At 36.1% G+C, this 22,158-nt stretch overlaps 1 protein-coding gene across 2 annotated transcripts in view; it reads right to left on the bottom strand.

The window, feature by feature from the left end:
* FNBP1L (formin binding protein 1 like) overlaps positions 1-22,158 on the bottom strand; it is a 58,783-nt gene that overhangs the window by 7,189 nt on the left and 29,436 nt on the right. For both annotated transcript variants that reach the window (XM_070941173.1, XM_070941174.1), the window contains exons 6-12: positions 21,326-21,430; positions 19,198-19,326; positions 18,274-18,420; positions 16,533-16,736; positions 5,229-5,338; positions 2,552-2,684; positions 641-735 (exon numbers count right to left, since the gene is read on the bottom strand). In XM_070941173.1, coding sequence (XP_070797274.1) covers positions 641-735; positions 2,552-2,684; positions 5,229-5,338; positions 16,533-16,736; positions 18,274-18,420; positions 19,198-19,326; positions 21,326-21,430 — 923 coding nt within the window. The remainder of the gene's footprint in view (positions 1-640; positions 736-2,551; positions 2,685-5,228; positions 5,339-16,532; positions 16,737-18,273; positions 18,421-19,197; positions 19,327-21,325; positions 21,431-22,158) is intronic.

The following is a 22,158-nucleotide window of genomic DNA, read 5'->3' as shown; positions in this document are numbered from 1 at the left end:
TATTTGGTGCACCTCTCTTCCAATGATTAAGTCAGCTGTAGTTTCTAAGTATGTCTGGCTATTCTTGGTTGTTATTGTATGTCGGAAGAGAGGTGTTTTATATATTGTATGTTCTTGCTATTGCAAAGCACAAGTTTCTGAGGATTTGTCTTGCTCTATATTTTAGGTATGGTATATAAATTACAGTCACTATATTTACTTGTTCAGAAATCTGGCTTTACAATCTACTGGTAAAGGTAAAGGTTCCCCTCGCACATATATGCTAGTCGTTCCTGACTCTAGGGATGGTGCTCATCTCTGTTTCAAAGTCGAAAAATCAGTGCTGTCCGAAGACGTCTCCGTGGTCATGTGGCCGGCATGACTAAACGCCAAAGGCGCACGGAACGCTGTTACCTTTCCACCAAAGGTGGTCCCTATTTTTCTACTTGCATTTTTTTTACGTGCTTTCGAACTGCTAGGTTGGCAGAAGCTGGGACAAGTAACGGCAGCTCATCCCGTTACGTGGCACTAGGGATTCGAACCGCTGAACTGCTGACTTTTCTATCGACCAGCTCAGCATCTTAGCCACTGAGCCATTGCATCCCCATCAATCTACTGGTACATCAGGCAAAAAAAAAAAAAAAAAGTGTAATATAGTGACCTTTCTCTTCCTTGGGTTACGAGATGGTTGATATCACTGCTATGCCTTCGGTCTCCTCTTGTTGCTACTTTACCTTCAACTTCAGAAAGCCATGCCTGAAGAGAGAGAGAAACCCATTACCTATGCCAGGATGAAATATAAAAATTCTGTTCAGGTGTCTAGGATACTTCTGGAACCATAAGTTTTATTTCTTGTACATATGTATGCACTTTTAGATGTTTTAAAGTTTTTTTCTTTAAAGGGACACTGGTCTACTGCAGTCCAAAATGACAGCTTCCAACATTATGGTTCCAGTTATCCTCTTGGTTCCATATGGGCGTTAAAGGCTTACTGATTGGCAAGTAATTATTTGGAAATATTTCTTCCTCTCCAGGAGAAAATAGATGAATGTAACTTGGGAGTGATAGGGGGGAAAAATGCCAAGGAACATTTAAAAAGTACTAAAGGGAGATAGAGAATTGAGAAGGAGTGCTTGGCCTGTGTTGTGGATCATGTATGTATGGTCAAAGGAAATAAAAATTTAGTCCAAAATCAATTCCTTGTTCAGCTATCATGAAACCACCACTTACGAACTCTATAAATATCCAGACACAGTTAAATTCACCGTTTGAAATGCCACAGCTACTAAAATTATACTTTGTGACCGTCTTTGTCTGTTTACTAAACTTCCAATTTCATTTAAGAATTAAGCTCACCCAATATAAATTCCCTCTTTTCAACTGGGGCAGATTTAAATAAATAATATAATAAAACTGTATCTACCAAAATATTTTTCTAACTGAAGTACTCCAAATATTCTATTAAGTACAGAAAAGACGCAGACTCCTTGATTCAGTATAAAGGTAAAGGAGTCCCTGTGAATGTTACTCTGCTAGTTGTTGCGGACTATAAGGGGAGGTGCTCATCTCCGTTTCCATACCACTGAGCCAGTGCTGTCTGAAAACATTTCTGCAATCATGTGGCCAGCATGATGTCACGGAGCGGTTACCTTCCCACTGAAGTGACATTTATCTAATTGTATTTTGTATGCTTTCAAACTGCTAGGTTGGCAGGAGCTGGGGCAAGGACAGGAGCTCACCCTACCTTGTGGCGGAATGGGAGGACTCGACGCCGCTAGCTCAGGGCGGCCAGCAGGGGGTGGCCTTCTCACCACTTCTAACTCTCCTTTGCTAATTCAATACCGCCATTTCTTCACAGGACATCTCAACACTGGAAAGTCACTGCAGGGATAACTCGCTGAGGGACTGGATGGAGAGCCGGATGAGCAAGTGGGCTGTTAGAGGGTGGTGGCGGTAGGTTGGCTCTGACCTGAATGCTGAACCAGCAATTTGGCTGCAGCGGGGGAAGGGGTGGCGAGGCAGTAGCAGGCGGGGGCTTCCTATTTTGACACCCCACCCCCCATTGTCTCTGAGCTTTGGGCTGCGCCACTCTAAAAAAACTCATGGCTCTGCTAGTTTTTTTCCCTAAAGTCTTGCAAGTTTTTTTTTTTCTAAAGTGCCGAGGTTCTGCAAGGTTTTTTTAAAGCCACAGGGCTCTGCAAGTTTTTTTTTCCCTAAAGTGTCTTTAATGAACTGGAGTTTGGGTCTCAAACCTGGGCTGCTGGCTTTCCAGGTGGCAAGCTCAGCATCTTAACTGCTGAGCCACCACACTGTCTGATTCCTTGAATATTTTTAGGTATCCTGCAGACAAAACCATCCATATAATTATTATCAATTACTGTTGCTGCATTCAACTGAATATTAGATCTAGCTGGCATAGAAATGGAGGCTATTGCAAATGGGCTGAAATGCTGCAGCAAAGATGACTTTGCCTACTTTGATTTGAATGACTCTTTGGAACTTAACCTTGGTTAAGAGTCTGAAAAGTTGTACAACTCCTACTCTAAAAACTATCCAAAGAACAGATTTTTACCTCATTCTTGTGGATTTCCATTCGCAGACGGTCCATGTTGTTCATAGTTTCCATTAATTTTGGCTGAAGACTTCCTGGATCACCCATCTGTGGATTTTTCTCATACACATCTTTCATTTTGATGAGGGCATCTCTATAGAAAAAATGCAATTGTCAGGAGTTCATCAAATGATGTTCAACAGCCTGCCTCTGTTTATCATCTTTTGGGGAGAAAGAGAACTGAGTGTAAATCAAAGCCAGAGGAACTATGAACTGGCTACCAAGAGCCATGGTGGTGCAGTGGTTAGAAGGCAGTACTGCAGGGCTAACTCACTGCACTCCAGGAGTTCAATTCTGAGCGGCTCAAGGTTGACTGTCAGCCTTCAACCCTTCCGAAGTCAGTAAAATAAGGACGCAGATTGTTGGGGGCAATATGCTGACTCTGTAAACTGCTTAAGAGAGGGCTGTAAGACTCTATGAAGCGGTATATAAAAGTGCTATTGCTACTTATCTGTACTTGTGATTCTTCAATTTATTAACCTGTGAATTCACAGAAATAGGTTGGGTCTTCCAATGCTTCACAGATGTTAGCAGGAAGCTGTCCCCTGTATCACAACTGCTCTTTTATGTGGTGCATAGCATCTGCTAACTTCCTCAATACTCAAAAACAAAAGTTGCATTCAACCCTAACAGAACCAAACAAATATAGAGTAAAATATCTGAATTTATAGATAGAAAACCCACAGCTGACTTCAGTTTTTGTGATTTGTACATATGGGTATGCCATATCTTTTTGGACTGTTGCCTTCTGGCAGAAGATACAGAACAATTAAAACTCGGACCACACGTTTTCTGAATAGTTTTTATCCCAAAACTATAATTGCACTCAACAATGAACTAAAGGGCCACCATCAGTGAGCTGTTGGACAGCATTACTTGGTCTGTTGTGTGGATGTTTGGGTGGTTTAGGGTGGGGAATTATGGTGGGTAGGAGTGTGTTTGGGGATTGTTATATGTGTTGGACCTGGTCTTTGGGTGTTAAGTGAATTTCGTTGTATGGGTATACTGTGTATACACATACAATGACAATAAAGTTATTTATTTATTTATTTATTTATTTATTTATTTATTTATTTATTTATTTATTTATTCATTCATTCATTCATTCATTCATTCATTCATTCATTCATATGGTAGAACCAAGTTTATTTGTTAAGAAGCAAAATCTGGGATTGATTTTTTTTTCTGAGTTTGCTTTGGGTCAGATAAATATATTTTATTTATTTATTTATTTATTGGTTCGATTTATATGCTGCCCTTCTCCGGAGACTCAGGGCGACTTACAATGCGTTAAGCAATAGCCTTCATACTTTTGTATATACCTGCTTAGTAGGGCTTTCGGCCCCCCCAAGCGGTGTTCTTTTTATACAAAGTCATCTTATTGCCCCCACAATCCGGGTCCTCATTTTACCTACCTCGAAAGGATGGAAGGCTGAGTCAACCTTGAGCCTGGGGAGATTTGAACTTGCAGTAATTGCAGGTAGCTGGTGCTACTTTAACAGCACTGTAGTCTGCTGAGCCACCAAGGCTCTTCTAAAATATTTTAAATATTTCAGTTATCATCCCAAGATGATAAGCATAGAATTCTTTTATAATAAGATTTTATTTTATATAAACGTCCTCTCTTAACAGTTCTTTCCTGGAACTGTAGTAGTGAATGAGATTATATTTTGTCTCATTTTCAGACAAATGTTGGATTATGAACAATTTAGGTTTTGTCTAACAATAACACTGTATGAACAGATAATAGAGGCCATGAACTGTTTTTTTTTTTCAGAAGCACACTGACACTTATTACCATTTTCACAAGGATTATTCATACAGGTAGTCCTTGATTTATGAGGATTAGACATTACAATGGCTTTAAAACGGGTATTTTATGGCTTGTAAATCACTTCCCGGCCATTGAAAAATGTGCCCCCCCCCCATTTACAATTGACTGCTGCATCCCAGTCAATGACCACATTTTGTTTCCAGCAAAAAATACCCATTAGGAAGAATGGGTTTGCTTAATGACTACACCATTAGCTTAGTGACTGTGTGATTTGCTTAACAACCATTGCAAAAAAAAAAATGTCAGGAAAATAAGTCTGGTCACACAGGTGCCTTGACTTACAACTTCAATTGCTTACACTGGATTTCCGGTCCCAATTGTGATTGTAAATCAAGAACTACCTGTATTTTTTTTTTCTAGATACTAATTATCTCATTTTTCTTTCCCTATTTTTACACCCTATAATTGTCAACTTCCTGTCACTACTGTTATCTTCCTTTTTGCTATGTTTCTTTAAATATTTAGATGCTGGTTATCAATTAATTCTTTCTTTGCATTCTATTCAAACAATAAACTCCCATTTCATCACAAGCAGAGGGAGATAACTGTTCACAAAGTGAAAGATGAGAGTTCCACCATCTTTTGGGGAATAAAAGTTGAGTTTTAGTGCTACATAATGGTGGACTGATATCATTCAAAGCCCATAAATGTGAATCACATAGATCGCAACTGAAGAATCCAAAATTCCAAATGCTTAGGAGGATTTATGATAAATAAAATCAAACGGATGCTTGAAGTGAACGAGTTTCAAATTCCTAGGTACAGCAAAATAAAATCAGCATCAAGTCAGAATAACGTAAATACTTTTGATCATTCTCTTTCTGCAATTCTCTGTTAAGCTCATCAATCCGCTGCTGAAGTTTTTTCCGCCTTTGTTCTGGTGGCAAGTGACTGAAATCTTCTTGGGAAGGACCCTAAAAGCAAAGAAAAGACAACACTTAGAAATAGCAGCTCTCCCACTGATACTTCTGTTGGCAGTAAGCCCCAATAGTTCAACTTTGCTGAATAATACAGTTGAGTGAAACAATTTGCCCACTTCAATAATGCTGCAAACTATAGATGTAGAAAATATGTGTATCAAATACTGAATTTGGTATCTTGATGACCTACTCTTCTCTGTTATTCCAAAGTGACAATCAAACAATCTGCAAAAGTACGTAATGGATTACTATGTTCTTTCCCAATGTGCTTAAAGTAGAGTATAACAATATTCTTCCTTATTACAAACAACAGAACAAAATAAACTTAAGTTATAGAAAAGGAAATGGAATTAACATATTAATAAGAGAATTGTAATGCATCTTCTTGCAATTTTGGAAATTATTTGAAGGAGAAAAAACCCTCCAGAAATGATTAATCTATTGCTGTAGCACCATTCAAAAAGTACTAATGTACAATACATACATTGGTTTTTCTTCAAATTGTATAAATGTTTTTGCCATTTTTAAAAAATATTTCTCTAGAAAAGACATAAACCTAGCACCCTGATAATTAGCAACAGTAAACTGGAAACCAATCTCAGGAATGCATATTCCTTTCCCTAAATGAAGATATATTTCAGCTTCCCAAAATGAAGATATCTTTCAGTGCTTTTATTTGTGCCAATATCAACATAAATACTTAGATGTTTTACTCAGATTTGAAATGTTAATTTAACATAGGAATACTTGTATATGTTGGGAGTTTTTTAAACTGTGACTATAGTGTAGGGCATATAGTGTAGTATTGTGCCAACAAGGTTTCCCTTTATTATTTTACTATAATAAAACTAATATTGGTAAAGCTGGTCAGTACAAGAGTGAATGCAGTAGCAGTGTACAGTAAGGCTGTATCTATTTTGGTTGTTTAACTCTTAGTTGAAAATAGGTCTTCACAAACCTGTGGTAAAGGTCCTTCTTTAACCCAAAAGAGATTTCTTGTGAAGAAAAGCTATTAATGAACTTGGAAGTAGCCCATTTCAAATTTCACTGGAACACATTCAAATTTTCTCCAACAGGGAAGTTCACATGTCAAAGTTTAGATCAAAACTGATCAAAACCAAGAACAGCAGCACTCCAAATCTGTAAACCAACAGCCACTTCTTTTTATAGCCTCTATTTCTGGTTACCCATAGCACGTGATAACAAATTAATTTCATAATTCGCTCCATTTTCTGGAAAGCTTGATTTGGGAACAGTTACGTCATACCCCTAAATCAAATTACTTGGCATGAGCGCAGACTGAATTTAAACAGAAACCCTTTTTCATAACCTACAAAAAGTTCCCTTCCAAATCCTCCTAATATATTGAAGAGAATGCAAGCAATTTCTGTCACATTCAACACTGGGAACATAATTAGCAAATCCCAAGCTATAAACAAGCTGTTACAAAGAAAAGATTCACAAATCCACTTACTTGAACACATGTGATTAACAATTTAATAAATTAACTAAAGTACTCACTGGTTAATTACAAGCCAAAGAGGAATTTACAGGCCTTTATTTTAATGGTTTACCATCTGTTTAGAGAAGCTAAACAAGGCAACTAAATCCACTTTTCTACATAATTTTATACTAATTTTTCTAGATCAATAGTTTTACTGCAAGTATTCTTCAGGAGAGACTGTCTAGTGAAGTTCCTAAATACAATATGGTAAAACATAATGATTTCATATCGTCTTACATTCTATTTCTACAATTCAATTTGTTAGTGGTATTCTTATGCCACTTAAGATAAACAGATTTTCTTGGGAACTTTCTACACTTAATTTTTTCTATTTTTAAATATAACACAGGAATCACTACCATGTACAAAAAATATCCCATAAGGGTCCCAAAGAAATTGAATGGGATAAGGGACTGAAAAACCCAGCAATTCTTACAATGCTGCCTTCAAAACTGATTTCAGATAACTGCCTTCAGTACAATAGGCAGTTCCTAGCTTTTTCCACCATATATATCATTTCTACTGAATTCTGGGTAATTTTCTGTTAAAGAATTAATATTACTGTCAGGAATATCTGCAGAGATGTGTCCCTGCAGTACTGAGCTGCGTGCCCTGTCTTTTTTGTTTGTATATTGTCATGTTGCACACATCCAAAAGGGGCAGAGCTTGCAACAAAATGTTGGTTTCCTTATTTTGACAAAAGCAGGAGGCGGCTATAGATTCTTCTTCTTTATGGAAATCAAGTTTCATGCTTTATCAATTGGAAAGATAGCCAAAATTATATTTACATCTTCCTTTTTTTTCTATTAGTCAATTTTTTTCAGCAACTTTCTTATTATATTCAACAGCAGAAACTTACCAATTTTCCTATTGATTCACAAAACTAACTAAAACATTGTGCAGTATTATGATTGTGCACATTAAGTCTTAACAGTTCTATTTTTTTTTTGTTAGAATGATAATCTCTTTAATATTTCTTCTTTTATCACAGTAAATTATACTCAAGCGTCAAGTTCCTCAATGCTACTTCCATAATAGCATTCTACATCGATAGTAGAATTATCCTGATATATTTCAATGTTATTTTAAATTCATTTTTTTAAAAATTCAAATGATGTAAGTAGAACATTAACTGAAAATGGGTATTTTTTTTTAACCAAACCTGAATACAACATGCCTAGTATATGAAACTGCACTGGAAAATATGTTAAGGATTTTTTTTCTGATTTAAGTCAATTTTGCAAAAAAAAATGTATGCTAATGAAAAGGATAATGGATTATTTTATCACAATGAACCAGCTTTATATTACTTCTAAATAATGGATGAACTCCTATGAAATGTAAGACCTCTTAGGCAAAGCTAATTTTTCTCTTTTCTTCCCTAAATGCTCCTGTGTGCTTCGTCTATTATCTCCAAAAATTTCAGAGCACCTTTGGAAGATGTACAAAGACCTTGTTTATTCTGGAATTGGATGCAGAAATAGGACTTCACCCCCCAAATAATTGTAAATATTCAGTCATTCAAACAGAACAATTCTATAGCACAAAAGACCAATCCCGCCCCCGACCCAATTCATATATGTGTGTAATTTGTATAACAAAGTTCAAGTAAACTGTAAGTAAAATTATTCTCATTTTATAATGACAATGCATAAACACATTCTACTTTATAAAAAGAATTATAGGTAAAATTATCCCTATCGGATCTATAATACAATCTATAAAATAGCAGGAAATTTTGTTTACGTCAAGCACAAACGAACTATGAGACAAAACGACAAACAAAAGTAGGCACAAATCTGACTAACTGACTCAGAACAACTATGAAATGGATAGGCTATTTCATGCTATTGTTACGAATTACAGCAGACAGATTCAGCACACACGCCTTACCGTCTTCATCGACCACTGACCAGTTTAGTTGGAAACAGAAAAAAACAGGAAATTATTTGCATACTTCCAACCAGTATTTAGGAAGATTTTTGAATGTAAAATATCCATCCAATACCAGCTAATCTGGCATATATTATTGAGAAGCAACTCCCACTGAATTAACTGGGGTTTGCTATCAAGCATACATAGTACTATATCCGCATTATGAAATATTCTATTATTATGCTCATTTTAAGTATCATCTAAAGCAGTGGCCCCCAACCTTTTGGGCACCAGGGACCGGTTCCGTGAAGAAAGGTTTTTCCGCAGACCGGAGGGGGCGTGGTTTTGAAGGCTGCCTGCATCCTGTGGATAAAATTTCTCTTGTTTGCATGCTGGCATGCCACTGACCGGTGCCGGTCCACGGACCGGAGGTTGGGGACCCCTGATCTAAAGTACTGCAATAAATATACATGGAGGTTGCGGGAAGTCAGGGTTTAAAACAGAAGCAACAGCCCAACAGTTCAGAAGTACACAATAACATTACTATTTTACTATTTCTACAAAAAAGCACATGGGAACTCTATATAATGCAGAAGCATTTGTCAATGGCAATGATCTTAAGTTTAGAGTCAAAATCTATAGTATACTCTTATTAAATTTAGAAAAAAATGCCAATATTTAAATAAAACTCCCAAAATTCTAGGCTTTTAAAGCTAGGTTTATCCACATGGGAAAACAGTGAAAACAAAGTCATTCAAGTGTTTTTCTCTCTTTTTGATATGTTCAGCTGTCAACAGATGACTAAAGCTATGTGTAGTTTAAGTCCATGCCTTTTTATTCAGGAAAAAAAAAAAGAATATTTGAATTATCCTGTTTGTCATAATAGTTATAGCATTTCTTGATTATTTTCAATTTATTAAAATTATACTCAAAGGGTGATGCTATATGAATTGTTGGATTTTTAAATGTTTGGTCATTTTGTCCAATACAGGAAATACTATTTCAAGTCAGAATGTTGATTATAAATTAATAATAGACTACAGAATAACACAGTTGGAAGGGAGCTTGAAGGTCTTCTAGTCCAACCCCCTGCTTAGGAGGAACCTCTATAGTCTATACCAGGGGTGTCAAACTCAAGGTCCCTGGGCTGCATCTGGCCAGCAGGGTGCTTAAATCCGGCCTGCGAGGCCAGCCTGGAAATACCAAAGGACCGGCCTGCAGTGCCTCTGCTGGTTAAAACGGCCTGTGTGTGGCTTTCTGTGGCCCATGCGGAGGCCTCGGGAGAACTACAGGCCATGCACCCTGTGGAGAACTATAATGCTGATCCAGCCCTTGAAGAAATCCAATTTGATACCCCTGGTCTATACGATTTCAGACAAATGATTGTCTAATCTCTTCTTAAAAACTTCCACTGTTAGAGCATTCACAACTTCTGGAGGCAAGTTGTTCCACTGATTAATTGTTTGAATTGTCACGAAATTTCTCTTTAATTCTAGATTGTTTTTCTCCTTGATGAGTTTCCATCCATTGCTTTTTGTCTTGCCTTCAGGTGCTTTGGAGAATAGGTTGATTCCCTCTTCTTTGTGGCGGCCCCTTAGATATTGCCTATTTGGCATGAACAAACCCCTCCAGAGCTATGATATGGGACTGTTATGTATTTCCTTTTTTTATACAACACAAAATCATTACCATTTCCCAATCAGTATGGGAGATTAGAATCTAGATTCTAACCCCCATAATGAAAGCCAATGTCCTTACAGAGATTGTCCCTTTCGCTTTCAATAGTGAGTCAGGCAGCATATAAAATTAATAAATAAATATAAATGCTCAAAACTAATGTTGCATCTGGAAAACTCTGACAATATTGTTAAATTAAATTTTATTAAATTTGGCAGCTGTTATTTTTTTCAAATAGGAGTTATATTCATAAATCTTCTCAACAGAGCCATCATAATTAATAGTTAAGAGAAAGGAGACACTGTAGACTGTGATGTTTAATGATTTACAAACTTGTTAAAGATAAGTTTCTCTTACTGCAGTAATTATTATGCTAAGAGAATTTTTTCTCAGAATGCTGGATATGGCTATGAATACAAAAATGCTACATAAGAATTAGAAGTAATGTGAGTGCAGAAACAAGCTAAGTTTCAGAGGTATAAAGGAAGCCTAAGAAATATTTTATCATCTCTAACTTCCTTAATTCCAACCAGAGACGAGAACGCTTGCCAAATTTGCTTTTTCTCTCCTTATAAAATCTACCATATTTTTCGGACTATAGGACGCACCGGAGTATAAGATACACCTTAGTTTTTGGGGAAGAAAATAAGAAAAAAGCTGATTGGCAGATGGATGGCCTCCCGGAATACCCCCAATCAGCTGTTCCCAGAGGTGAACTTTAGCAACCGGTTTGTTGGTTGTGAGCTCGGCACCTTGCTTTTTTTTCAGCCTCTGAAACCTCCCTTTAAGAGGCTGGGCGGGGCTACATTCAGTGTATAAAACGCACCCAAAATTTCACCCTCTTTTAGGGGGGGAAAGGTGCATCTTATACTCCAAAAAATACAGTAAGTTATCTGAAAAACTTAAATGTGGAAGAATAACAAAATTATAATCCAAAAATATGTTTTTAATGAAGCCTAATCATATAATTTGTTCTAAATGAATGATCAAGGTTTTTCGGTTCAAAATTTGCAAATTTTTATGATAAAAGAGCATGAATTATAGATTAAAACCAGATGCTGAATGGAAAAATGACTACATCATTGTGTTCCAATTTAAGACAAGGAAATTATAAGACATCCATAGCCAAGAGAAAAAAAAAAAAGACCAAACCAACTCACTACAATGAGAACCTATCTAATAATTAACTAGAACTGCTTATGATATCTTTGGACTCTGAACTGCTTCTCTCAAGACCAACATGCCCAACTGTAATAAGTATATAGTGTTATAATCAATTGTGATTTCTCTGTACATGTGTATGTATGGGGGAAGGGGGGAATTCATTACATTTCTGGTTATCCAGACTCAGTATTAGATTCCTACATATATGAAAGAATGTTTTTCAGAGTAAATGATCTAATGCTAGTTCATTTGTCATGGAAAAATAAATGTTGGTTGGCGATTACTTCTTCCTTAGAACAAACTCCATTTGCAGAATCTGTCAGTATAAATTAGTAAGAACACTTCCTGAACTGCACTCTTAATAGTAATCCATAAAATGATTGAACAAACATGTCCTTCCAGAAATAACAGTAAATTATCCACTAGAGCGAAGAGCACTGCATTTAAATATTATTTAAATATGTATTATACACTAAAATGAAGAGAGTTGTGTTTTATGTGTGTGTGAACGATTAAAGTGCAGACAGATTCCTTTAGAAATGAAAATATGTTTCCCAGAAAATAACATTTTAAGATATCCCATTACAATCAATAATCTGAAAAATTAAAAAGCTTGCTAATATCCAAGGTGGCATAAAATGGGTTTAATATTCATTATACAAGATTCATAACATACTTAGAAATATATACACTGATTATGAACCAGAGTCAGTTCATAGGTTGTCAAGGCTAAATTCAAATCAACACTAGATGGCAATAACATGGAGGTCAATATACACGTAACCCTCCACTTACGACTACAAATGAGCCCAAAATTTATGTTGCTAAATGAGACAATTGTTAAGTGAGCTTTGCCCCATTTTACATCATTTGTTGCCAGTTGTTAAGTGAACCAGTGCAATTGTTAAGTTAGTACAGTTATTAAGTGAATCTGGCTTCCCCATTGACTTTGCTTTTCAGAAGGTCGCAAAAGATGTTCACGTAATCACCCAGACACTGCAACCGTCATAAATATGAACCAGTTGTCAAGCATCCCAACTGTGATCACGTGACCATGGGGATGCTGCAACGGTTGTAAGTGTGAAAAACAGTTATAAATTACTTTTTTCAGTGATGTTGTAATTTCGAATGGTCACTAAATGAACTGTTGTTAAGTCGAGGACTACCTGTAATTCTGAACTTGTGCCTAATCACTTTACAATAACAAATATTTGAGGAAAGGCACCTGATAGAAACAAGTCTTTCTGATGAGAACACATCTTGGGAAGCTCATAGTGAAATATTGGATCCACTGTTCATGTATGGTGCAGAGCAAAAAAATATTGGGAGTTCAATCATAAAGGACTGGTCTCTACTAAAATGCAAAATTAGCCTGTAGAGAAACTATATTTGGACAACATTTTTATTAGTAGCAATTAAAAAAGCAAAGATCTTGGAACAGATACAACAGCCTTGCCTAGACTTCCTAGAGCCGTGATGGCGAACCTATGGCATGCGTGCCACAGGTGGCATGCGTAGCCATATCGGTGGACACACGAGCATTGCCCTAGCTCAGCTCCAGCGCGCATGCGTGCGCCAGCCAGCTGATTTTTGGGCCCATTTCCCGACTTCCGGTGGGCCTGGAAGGCCTGTTTTTCAGAAATGGGCCATTTCCGACCTCTGGAGGGCCTCCAGAGGGCCATGGGGAAGGCAGTTTTCGCCATCCCCCGATTCCAAGAAAGCCTCTGGAGCCTGGAGAGGGCGAAAAAACAGGCCTACTAGGCCCACCATGCCATCCCATGCCAAAAGAGGGGGGGGAGCGGGGGGTGTCACGTGCACATTAAGTTATGGGTGTGGCCGCACACGCGCGCTCCCTCTGCTTTTGGCACGTGATGGCAAAAAGGTTAGCCATCACTGTCCTAGAGCCGGGATGGCAAACCTATGGCACGAGTGCCACAGGTGGCATGCAAAGCCCTCTCTGCGGGCATGTGAGCTGTCGCCCCAGCTCAGGTCTACCGCGCATGTGTGCATGCCTCCCGCCAGCCAGCTGATTTTTGGGTCTCTGCTGCACATGCGCAGGGGGGATGGGGCGTATGCGGGAGACACATGTGCATGCGCAGGGGGTCATGCGTGCACACACGAGGAGGTGAGGGGAGCGTGGGGGAGTGCAGCGCCTCCCCACGGCCCATTTTTTGTTCCAAGAGGCTGCAGGGAGGCCCAAAACGGGGTGCAGGGGGGGTCACACACTCATGTGTGTGGGGGTGAGGGAGCACAGGGGGAGCGCGCGCATGTGCAGGGGGGTCAGGAGGAATGCAGGGGGGGGGTCGCACGTGCATTGCATTATGGGTGTTGGCACACACGCGCTGTCACATATGCGCGCACTTTCGGCACGCAATGACAAAAAGGTTAGCCATCACTGTCCTAGAGGATGAGTCAAGGGGAAATACATCATCAGATATGCCATGCACAGGTTCTTGGAAGAAGGTTGGAATGAAAGAATTATAAAATAAATACCTCATAGTTATTTATTATAAACATCTGAATTAAGTATGGGTAGCTGTCAGAATGACTTTTTAAAATCCCTCAGAAAAACTAGACATCCTTTGTCAGAGAAGTCATCAAACAAGATAGTAATCAGCCTTTTTTTTAAAAAACAATTATCTCACTTCTTTTTTCTTACCAACAATTTCTAGTTCCCAATGCTTATATTAATATTAATGCCAATATTAAGTACGCTCAGGAAACAATGAGAACATGCACTCAGCATCTTCTTTGTAATACCATCAGAGTCAGCTATTTCTAACATTAACATTCATTGTGGAGCTAAGCCAAGCTATTTCACAACATGGAATTAAGCAACATAGTTGTTGATCACACCACTGGTGTGATGATGGAAGGTACTACAAACTTATGATGGTGGAAGGTACTACAAAAAGCCACATAGAAGCACATCATAGCGCCATCATGCACCTACACAATCTCATAAAACTTACCCCTCTTTTGAGGTTTTTGAAAGAAGGCATTCTGGGCTTCCCTGTCTTTATTTCATTCATGCAATAATGCATTTGTTCAATGGAGAATATGGGATAGTGGGAACCATTAGAAGTACTGGACGTGTATAAATTAGTAGGGGTAAGGGGTGGGGACTGTGGCTGATATAGAAAGAAAGGAAGAGATAAGGCAAACATTCAAAGTGATGAAAATTCTGTCTTCTCCTTTCAATACAGAAACAAATGATGGGTTGGATCCAGAGTAACAAAGGAACAGAATTCTGCAAACTGAATGCTCCCACAACTGGATAGAAGGGGAGATTTTAACCAAATACCTCGACTTCTGAAACCCATAGTAACTATCCTTTCATAAATAAAGATTGGAGGGCTTTAAAAATAACATGAAAGGTGGAACTGGAAGTGGAGAGAGGGAACAGATGAAAACAATCTTCTTTCACATTAGCCTCCATTGCACGATTCATTCACTTTAGGGAATGGAAAAAATTCTTCCATTTCAGCACACTTGGTCTGGATCCAAGCCCATATCATTGTTTATTTTCATCATTATAATTATCAGCATCAGAAAGAATGTATCATCATAACACTTGTATTATAATAAAAATAACTGATATTATTTCAGGCATCACAAAGCTCTTGTTTTTAACTAGCAAAATGCTAAAGACACCGAATTGAGGTTACAAGAATTTCAAAATCACAGTGAAAGCTACCCCTTTTGGACTATTTCAAAAATACACTAATAAATTTCAGTCATAAAAGGAAATACATACAATAGGCACTGGCATTTTATTTATATATGTGGTATATTACATTTGTTTCTTGCTATGAAAAAATGAAATTAAAACCTTATTTTATCTCAAATTTGGATGCCCATTTTAATGATACATGAAACCAGTGGCTTCAAATATTAATAGAGATACACTATATAGTTAGAAATTACAATTGCATTCTTTCATCAAAAACAGGCGTATCCAACCTTTTAGCTTGCCTCGGCTTCATTGAGTGAAGAATTGTCTTGGGCGCCATATAAATATATAATATAGTTAATGTATATCAATGCACATAATAATGTTAAAATTACACAGTGTTGTAGGCTGCATTACTAGCTGCCCAGGGCCGAATGCAGCTCACGAGTTGGACACGCCTGATCTAAAGTATTAAAATTTTCTGCACAAATTTCCCATACAATCCACCATAGTTCAATGAAAAGAAAAATAAAACATTTTTATGCTCATTGCTTGTCCCAATGCCAACAATATCCACAATTATAGGGTCAACTTAGACTTAATATTGCTAGTTTTTCATACTTCAAAAGCAGTTAACACTAACTTCTATTTGAACCTTCAGGTCACCCGCTTTTCAACAGTATTCACTTCTTTCCAAGTTTTATCTTATAAATATGAAGGCATCCTCAACAAAGCTTCCCCAGGACTAACAAAGCTTAAATAAACTATACTTCTAATTGTAGTACATTTATCATGTAAATTAAAAACCTTAAACCGATTGTTCTTATTAATCTCTCTTCACTCCACCAGAACACTTCAATTTCAACAAATACAATTCCATAGGGATAGCAAAATATTGCATGCTCTAACAGTTTAGCAACAACTACAGAGGCTGCTACAACTGTACAGATCAGCTACAGGAATTTCTGGCCAAGCCTCTGTCTGGTATACACAATAATTTTAAAATTACAGGGCAATTTCAGTATCTATAATCCTAATCAGTCACAGTATATGCTTTTGGCTTGCTGGGACTCAGCTGCTGGAATTCCATAGTTGAATTATGTAGGGATGAGAGTTCATAATAGCAGTTATACTCTGGAACACACTAGAACCCAGTTTCTAAAATGAACAATTTTGCCCCTACAATCGGTCAACAAGAATCAATCTGATTATTCTGTTGAAAAAGGCAACATTTAATCACTGAATTACAACCTTGAATGTGCAATCATGGGATATGTTTTGATTTTTTTTTTTACCTTTGGTTTCTTTCCAAAGAGCCAGAGTTTTCCCTTAGCCTTGCCCACAGTGGTTTTTGCATCGATTTTCATTCCTTCCTGTTTTGGGGTACTGATCGTTCCATCAGAAACAGTCCTATAAATGTGCTGACTATAATCTTCAAATGGAAAATCTCCAGGAGGTTCAAAGCCAGACTTAAAGGAGTCTATTACAATTTGAGAATCCTTTATGGGAGAAATATACACAGTTAATTGGCTTACATATCGCATTTAACTAATATTGCATTTAAAGACTGCCAATCAGCCCTTCAAGGTACTCGAGATCAGGAAACAAAAATCATGAATATTTTTATTGTTAAGGTTACAGCAACAGAATCTTGCAAGTCTGAAAACGCCCTCCCCCCCCACCCCCCCCCCCCCCCGGCAACTTTATGTTCCAGATAACTAGGAAGGATCAATTCTGAAATGATTCCTCAAAACACATTTCTGGTTTGGATTCAGATTTTGTTTAACTGACCACTGTCTAGGTTGCAGCTCTTCCTCCTGCATCTCAAGGTTATTTCTTCTGCCCATTATACTACCAAAACTTAATGTAAATTAGTTTACATCATTATTTTTCAGTGTCTCTGTTTTGAACGGTAAGCATTTATTGTAGAGAAAACAAATTGCAGATAACCTGTATTTCCTTTTCTTTTATCATTATATTGGAACCGTTACATAGAATCTATCCAAGAAATGCATTGATTCCCAAGATATAGACAGTTTCATTTTCATCAAGTACTGAACACAAGAAATTCCATTTGGAATAAAATGGATTTAAGAAGAGGCAGGAAGCAGTTTCTTAGCATCTTATCACATTTGAAGCCATCTCTAACAAACACAGAATACAGAATGAGGGATGCCAAATACTGCAACTCCTGTCTTAATCGATTTGCTGCAATAAGTGTTTGCATCTCTTGAAATCAGACTACTCTAATTTTTACATAGTGTAATACACATATGAATCATTCAGGCTCAATTGCTAACAACATTCTTAAGGAAATTATAAATGTACACTTAAAATCAAGTTCTACAAGATTAAAAATTATGCATTGATTGGCACCTAGATTTAATATTCTCCTTTTTGGGATATGTGAAAATATTAAGACTGGTTTTCTTTTCAAACAGGGAATATTAAATAGCCACAGTGCTTAGAGACATAAAAATGAAACATGCTATATTTCTATTATTATCTATAACAGGTGTGCAAACCTAAAACCCTACCAGTAAGACTGGCTGCCATTTCTCTCTTTCCCTCTCCCTCTCTCCCTCCCTGAGAGAGAGAGAGGTTGTTGCTTCCTGCCATTTCATTTAGATAAAGTTCTCTCATGCAGCAATACTAATTCTCTCTCTGGCGTACATTGTTGTCCAATGCTATTTAGGTGTTAAGTGTGGAAAATTATTTTTACTACTGTTTACTATCATCATATTTGTGAATAGTCCCTAACTGAGGACTGGCTGCAATATGAGGAGTTCCACTTTCTGCTACTTCTTAGATCAACAAAAATGTTGGGAAAAGAGAGAAGAAAGTTATTAATTTCATAGAAAAAAACATATGGGATTGACTGTATTTTGCTTTACGGGATCTAAGCTGCGTAAGCTTGACCAGCGTAGGCGCTAGTCTAGTTATGATAGAATGTGATTGTAACTACAAGACTAGATTTATTTCCATATCAATGTGCTTAATATTAGCACTGAATTATGCAGAACAAATTAAACTTACCCTGCGGTCATCAACTGATTTGGCTGCAGCAATCATTCCTTCTAAACATTTTGAGACTATTGGAATAACTTTCCGCTCAGAATCTGCAAATCCTTTATAACATTCACTAAGTTTGATGGTTCGTCGTTCATCCATTTCTTGAAGGTGCTAAGTAATAAAGGAGAGACTGAACATCTTTATAGTAACATTCCAAATAAAGTGGAACATTGTTCTCCCTATAATTATCATTTGTTCAATTTGTGGCGTTTTAACTAAACGTTAGTGAACTAAATAAAATAAATAATAATTTTTTTATTGGTGGATCACTATTTTACTCAACTTTCCTCATTTCTACAAATGGTATCCACAGCTAATGCCCTCTAAAATCAATTAGAATTGGCAAGTATCAACTACAGTCATCGATAATTAAAGTTGTGATTTATATTCCATATTTAACCTAAGACTGTGGTAATAAAAACAAGACAGAATAACTTAAGGACTAACAGTTTTTTTACAAAATAAACTCTGCTACTGTAAAAGTTTATGCCATAATTAACTAGTCAGTCTTTTGTTGGTTTCTAAAACATTATCAAATCTCACAATTAACACAAAGGTAGATGGGCATTCTTCACTTTTAGAAGTATATCCTATATTTAAAACTAAATAGTAATTATACAATTTATAAAATAAATTATAATGTATATTTTAATTATATGTATATAATTTATAATTTTAATTTACAAAATAAATTATATACATTTAATTAATGTATATAATTAATTATATACATTTAAACAAACAGAATCTAGAAGAATAAATGGTAAATTGTAGAAATTTACCTTCACACTCTTCAATAACCAAATTCATTTAGATGAAAAACTTCTTGGCAGTCTGCTTTTTTGTTTTGTTTGGGGGGGAGGGTTTACTTGGAACCCTGACACTTACCTTGTATATTTGAGGAATGACAATATAGAAATGCTTGTGCTGTTCACCATTGAAATTTTGGAGCTGTGCAGCATATTCATTTTTATTTTCATCAGCCATATGTGTACGCAGGTTTAGTTGCTGCTTTGCCTAAAAAATGGGGACAGATCAGTAACCGTTCTAAATTATTTTTAAAAGAAATTCATACTTAGAGCATGCTCATTATCTTTAATGCCCAGTAAAGTCCTTGCGTCCAACATATCCTCTCATTAACATTTGTAAATTATAGAAACTGTTTCTCAACTATGAAGTCAACCCCTATTAAAAAAAGCTTTTGATTTTAACTGAGTTGTTTCAAATTATTTCTTTCTTTCTTTTTCTTTCTTTCTTTCTTTCTTTCTTTCTTTTCTTTCTTTCTTTCTCTCTCTCTCTCTCTCTCTTTATTTATTTATTTATTTATTTATTTATTTATTTATTTATTTAATTAATTAATTAATTTTTATACCGCCCTTCTCCCGAAGGACTCAGGGCGGTGAACAGTCAGAATAACATACATATAATGTGAAATAAAAATAATTTAAAATAATTAAACCGATTTGGCTCATCAATTAAGATCCTCAGCGTAGAATTTAGATAAACTGAAAATTTATGCCAGTCCGGCTTGGTGAGATAGAAAGGTCTTCAAGGCACGACGGAAAGTACAGAGCTCTGGGATCATTCGTATCCCTGGGGGTATCCTGTTTTTATTATGCCACTGTTTTGGTGTTACTTTCAACAAATGCATTTACAAAGGAAGCTAAACAGGAAAGTCTACCTTGCAGCATTTGCAGCAAGCCAAAACGTCATCAAAATGATAAATATAAATATATTGCGATGTCTTAGCACAAGTTTTGTTCCTTATGTGTTTACATGCAATATTGTAATGCAACTATGAAAAGAGAAAAGTTAAGTGTTAATAATGAATAGTTTATTAACTGGTCCTCTCTGTCCATCTGCAGGAGCTTATGCTGATTTACTAAGGAAACATCCTTGCACAAATCTACTAGTTTTAAGAGAAAATGGTCACAAAAATATTAATTTTGTATCTATCTGTGGATAAATACAAAAAAGGAGAGAAATCTAACCAACACAAGTAGAAAAGCGTATTCCTACAATAGAAGTTGACTTCTGTTGTAAACTATTTTATAAGGCAAAACAGTTTTCTTTGAGAAAAAATTAACAATAATTAATAAATTATGCTATTAAAAATCACTAACCGTAAATCTAATGAGAAATATCAATATATAAAACGTATAAACATCAATGAATAAAACAAACATTACAGACACGTCACAAGAGGTAACAAACTTAGATAAAAATAGCAAATGCTTAAGACTTTTTATTAAAAATGCTGTTTTTAAAAATGCTGCATCTTTAGTTATAGCTTTTATTCAATTACAATAAAATATTCTACACAAGACTATATGAATAAATAAGACACTGAATATAGTTTCTTAACATTATTTTTCATTTAATATTTTGAAGCCTTTAACTTGAGTGTTATCCATAATGTTTTTGTATTTAAAATAAGATTAAAAAAATAGTTAAGTAAGGAAGTTTCAGGGACACGATTAAGCAATGGCCGGCTGTGAAAATCTGAAGCAGCAAACTGGTTTAGATAAATATTCAAAAGACTAATTGTGGCTTTCAATCTTCATTTGAAATATTTGCCCAAGTCATATTTTACTGCGTTGGATTTATAAGCACAATCTGCAGCTTCATCCATGAGAAAATAAGAAAGCTCAAGAGTGGCTCCAGCATAGGACTATAAAAGTTGCATTTTAAAATGTTTTATGAGTGACATTTCACAGAAGATCCAGTCATATGTGTAGAGACTTCTCTTTCAAATATGAAACAGGCTGTTTCAAGCATTCACAGCAGTTTTACCAACAAAATGGGATATTTCATGAAATTTTGCAATCAGAACCATGATTTTCAAACCATAATTTGAAAATAAAAAATCAAAATATGTGATGGCTGAAACTCGGCTAATGCAACACACTTTGATATTCATATTAGACGGTCCAAAGACTGTATTCTTTCAATAAATACTGGTAACATTTCCAAATATAGCCATGAGAACTATTATTTTCCAATAACAATATCTTACTTTTTCAACATCTGCTTTCGTGGCGTTGGTATCATTGTCCAGTCTCTCATAACATTGCTGTGCCTTTTCTGCTTCTTTGCACTCTCTTTCAAATTTCTTTTTGCTCTACAATGCAATGACATAGTTACAAATCAATACAACTTATCACAGTGCTTGCACTACTCTCACAATTATAATTCAGATCCATGCTTTTTTGATGACAATGGAACATATTCTGCACAAATTGTTCTCTTTTAACCTTTGGGTATTTCATTTTGTAATTGTTTAATTCTTAGATTTTAAAACTTCCCACATCCTCTACCCTCTCAATCATGCATTTGTCCAATGCTAGGAATAAAACAACTTTAATATCAGCAAGGCTAACTATTACTTATTGCATTTCCCCATTATTTTAGGAAGCTCTATTCATTTGCTAGCTATTGATTCCCCTAAGATGCAAATATAGGTTAGGAACAATAATTTAACCCAGGAACAATGATTTAACCCTGAATAATCTGCCTCTTCTGGGTGAACAGCATTGTGGCTGGTCCCATATATGAAAGTATTTGCTTTCTCCATCTGTCTGAAAAAATTATCCCATCCTCAATATATCACAGAACATTATTACAAGAACTAATAACATGAGGTTAACAAGTGTAATGTATCTATACACACACACATACCACTAATTAAGAATACATGAACTAGTCTGAACAGTTTAGTAGTATTTTCGTTCTTGAAAGCTCATATATAGCATAGAAATGTCCTGCAAATACAGTATAACATCAATGGTAGAGATTATTAATAGAATTTTTATGGAGCAGTTTGTATAGTAGAGAACAGCTCTGTATAAA

Source organism: Pituophis catenifer, unplaced genomic scaffold, assembly GCF_029215685.1.
Source record: "Pituophis catenifer annectens isolate HBS135680 unplaced genomic scaffold, rPitCat1.0.hap2 SCAF_3, whole genome shotgun sequence".
Taxonomy (NCBI): domain Eukaryota; kingdom Metazoa; phylum Chordata; class Lepidosauria; order Squamata; family Colubridae; genus Pituophis; species Pituophis catenifer.
This window is presented reverse-complemented; position numbering and strand designations above follow the sequence as displayed.